This window comes from Cyprinodon variegatus, unplaced genomic scaffold (assembly GCF_000732505.1).
Source record: "Cyprinodon variegatus isolate N-32 unplaced genomic scaffold, C_variegatus-1.0 Scaffold41, whole genome shotgun sequence".
Lineage (NCBI taxonomy): Eukaryota > Metazoa > Chordata > Actinopteri > Cyprinodontiformes > Cyprinodontidae > Cyprinodon > Cyprinodon variegatus.
Window position 1 is genome coordinate 928,120 of NW_015150494.1, and position 3,876 is coordinate 931,995.

Here is a 3,876-nt window from a genome sequence, read left to right on the forward strand (position 1 = left end):
TCAGCATGGGGGTGAGTAGAAAATGAAGGCTAATCATGTTTTGGGTGTACTATTCCTTTAAGAAGCTGAGGCATTTCCTGCAAGAAATAAGGTTTAAATTTATTTAACGTACTAAGACAGAGAGATAGGGCTCTGACTAAGCAAAACTCATTACATTCATTTCTACCTAAAATCCCAACACACACACACCTCCCCCCGGGGAACCAACCCACCTCCTGTATAGAACTTTCTCACACGTGAACATTTGGAGGAAAAACAACTTGAGTTCATCAGGGCCATTCCCTGTTAGGTTAATATATCTTTCACTGTCCAGATGGACCTTCTCAAAACAAAAGTCCTCCCCTTCGTGCCATGAAGGAGGCTGACATACCTCAACATTTTTTACTCCACGATCTATTTCAGTTTAATTTCTCCAAATCTCCTGCCTTATAAATTCTGGGAGTGTTACCAGAGAATATTAGTCTATCTGGAAGACAGAGGCTTTGGATACGATAGCAACCGTAACTGGATGTAGTAGGATAATACTGAGGCATTGGATAACAGCTGACATCTGCTGCTTTAGGGAATGGACAGAGCTGATGAAAAAAATGGCCTTATATGAGAGGGTAACCTTCAATGGTGGAGGGAGAGACGATCGGTTCAATCAGGTTTGGGGGGTATTTTTGAATTATATAGAACAGCGGTCCCCAACCTTTTTTGCGCCACGGACCGGTTATATGTCAGACAATAGTTTCACGGACCGGCCTTTAAAGTGTGGGGGGTAAATACGATCAAATAAAATGATACGACTGGCATAAAATCAAATACAAACAGCATAAAAATAAAACTCACAATTATGTTGAATTAGTGGGAGCCCTGAGCTTGTTTCTCTGAAACAAAAGGTCCCATCTAGGCGTAATCGGAGACAATGACACACAAATGGTGCTCCTGATGTCCAGTCTGCTCCGTAGCTTTGTTTTGGTCGCTGTAACCGCAGAAAATCCCGCTTCACAAAGATAGGATGTTATAGATAGGATGAGTCTTGACCTGATTTAACCTGTGTCAAGAGGCACAGGTGCACCGACTGATGTAATTGGGAGATATTACCCCAATGTCTTATATTTTTCAAAATAAAACATCACTCAGACTCTGAAAAAATAAAATATAAATATATATATTTTTTCTGTGCGGACTGGTACCGGTCCGCGGCCTGGTGGTTGGGGACTGCTGATATAGAAGACATGACAGGATAAATGTCATATATGCGATACTCCTGTACCAATTTGAGTTGCTCAGAAGTCAAGGTTTTATATATGGTTTAACATAGGCACTTTGTCTTTTTATTTTGGTTTGTGTCCAAAATAAAAAGACAAAATAAAAAGATATACTCGAATGGACCGAAAACTGATGTATATAATCTTCTTGATTTTATTGACTTATATGATTATCTGTCTGCCAAAAAGACTAATTAGGGGAAAAAAAATTATTCATGAGAAAAAGCTATAAGAAGTGATGGTGTTGGCAGCAGCATGCTGCGGGGAAATGGTCATCAAGCAGTTAAAGTGAAGCCCTTCCTAGCTGATGGGAACATGTGGAAGCTAACAGGCTAATAGCACTATCAGCCACAGTGGACCGATTTAGATCAAAGCCCGTTCAGTCAGACATAAACCCAGTTAAAGATCAGTAGAATGACTCAAAAGTTTGATGTTCACTGACGCTCTCTATCCAATCTGCCTGGCTTTGACCTATTTTACAAAGAACTGACAACATGTCGAGTCTCAGTACGCACAACGCTTGCGGAGACATAAAGACTTGCAGCTGTAACTGCAGCAGGAGGTTGTTCTACAAAGAGTTTTCTCAGGGGAGCAGAATTAAATCCACGTCACACGCTTATGCAAGTGTGCTGCATCATATAAAACCTCAGTAAAACACTCTGAGGCCTTTTGTGAGGCTCTGTATATGACCTGATTTGTGTTTGTCTTATCATTAGTTCCCCCCTCCGTGCCAAAGTGTTGGGTTGAAGGCGGAGAGGAGAAAGGATCTACGGTGTCCCTCCGCTGTAAATCCTCCAAGGGAACCATCCCTCTCAGTTATGTGTGGAAAAGAGAGAGCGGGGGCGCCATGCCAACCACCGCCACCCAAGGTACGCAGCTCCACAGAGACGTTTGTGTTTTATGTACGCCTGTCCTGAAACATCCCTCCTTTCGTTTAGATCCGGAGACCGGAGAGCTCCTCATAAAGAACCACACAGACAGTAACACCGGGACGTATGTGTGCGAGGTGAAAAATGCAGTGGGCCAGGCGCAGTGCAAATACAAACTAAATGCATACAACCGTAAGTCCATGAGATTCATGTAATCAAAACTCTGAACATGTAAATACCCCCAAGCTGCTTTTTATTTTTTATGCTGTTTTTCTATTTTGCTGGAGACCTTATTTAAAAAAAAAAAAGGAAATCAGTGAAGGCCTCCAATGAAATCAAATGATATGTATAGAAGGGGATCCAGTGGTTTGATGTCTTGGTGCTGCGTCCTCTCTTCCAGCTACCAATAAAGTGGGCGTCATAGTCGGAGCGGTGATAGGCGCCCTGCTGCTCCTCCTCCTCCTCCTGCTTCTCATCTGGCTCCTCATCTGCTGCTGCCAAAAGAAGCGCTACCAGAAGGAGGCAGCAAATGAAATCAGGTATTACATCACAGCTGGGGAGTGTTTGGTGCCCGCGGGTGGTGATGGGCGGAAATCCCAGATCAGAGCATCCTCTAATGGAGGCTCCTGTTTTTACCTTGTTTTCACAGGGAGGATGCCCCTGCTCCCGAGAGCAGACCCACCAGCAGGCACTCCAGTTTCCAGTCAGTAATGGGATACCGTACCCACCACGGGGTGCAGTACAGTTCAGTGAGGGGTAACCTGTCCGGGATCCACGAATCGGGCCCCATCTTCACCGCTGGCAGCAATGCACCGAGCACGGCGGGAGGCAGAACTTCTCTAAAATACGACCATCAGTACGGATACGCCGTCTAACTGCAGGATGGATTATTCTTTGACCAACTGTATAAAATGTAAAATATGAAAATGCACTGTTAGGGAAATGCTCTTTAAAACATGGGAAGGACTGGTTCTCATCATTTAAGCACAAATTTAGCTGAATTTTTATGTAAAATGTATAATATCAAAGGTTTATATAATTCTTTGAGGTGTTTTTTTTTTTTTACCCTTGACATGAGAGTAATGTTTGTTTTTATTTGTAAAGGAAAATAAATCATTTATTTTTAACAGATTTTGCGTCATCTCAAAGGGAGGGTCAGACTGGGGGCTGTTGGAAACGTTAGGGCCGTGACCCCCAGAGAGTCTTATCGTATCATTGTGTACCGAACCGAGTGTTTCTAGATTATTGACCTCAGGAGTGTAAAGAACAGAAACCAAGGAGAGAAGACGGCTTCTACGAACGTGTCTGGAAGAACAACTCAGTTTAAGGAGCAGAGAGAAATTAATTATAAATATCTTATGCATTAAAGGTCACATTCAACCTTTTAGTAAAAAAAATAACATCTAGAGTTGGACAGAACAAATCTAACAATTTTACTGACAAAAAATACAATATAAATAATTGCTTTATGAATTTTATGGATCCAGAATGGATAAATATTCTGGTTATGAGGGACAGAAAACTGCACCAATAGGAATACTAGTTTAGAGTCACTTTGAGGCGGGTCTTGGTAGCTCTACAAACAACAGAGAAAAGGCTTGTTCCCGACGTCAGAGATTCAAGCAACCTAGAAAAGACATTTATCAAGCTTATGAGTATTGCTGCCGACTTAAAGGAATAGTACACCCAAAACATGATTAGCCTTCATTTTCTACTCACCCCCATGCTGAACAACACTCTGGAGTACTTTTTTG

General features: G+C 42.3%; 1 protein-coding gene across 2 annotated transcripts in view; it reads left to right on the plus strand.

Annotated features, from left to right (window-relative positions):
* The window catches only part of LOC107081785 (coxsackievirus and adenovirus receptor homolog), a 33,444-nt gene extending 30,228 nt beyond the window's left edge, over positions 1-3,216 (plus strand). Inside the window, exons 5-8 of one of the 2 annotated variants that reach the window (XM_015370031.1) lie at positions 1,970-2,122; positions 2,192-2,314; positions 2,523-2,661; positions 2,772-3,216. In XM_015370031.1, the coding sequence (XP_015225517.1) occupies positions 1,970-2,122; positions 2,192-2,314; positions 2,523-2,661; positions 2,772-2,997 (641 nt within the window). In that variant the 3' untranslated portion in view covers positions 2,998-3,216. The remainder of the gene's footprint in view (positions 1-1,969; positions 2,123-2,191; positions 2,315-2,522; positions 2,662-2,771) is intronic. The other variant, XM_015370030.1, reaches the window with a different exon arrangement.
* The last annotated feature ends 660 nt before the right edge of the window (positions 3,217-3,876 follow it).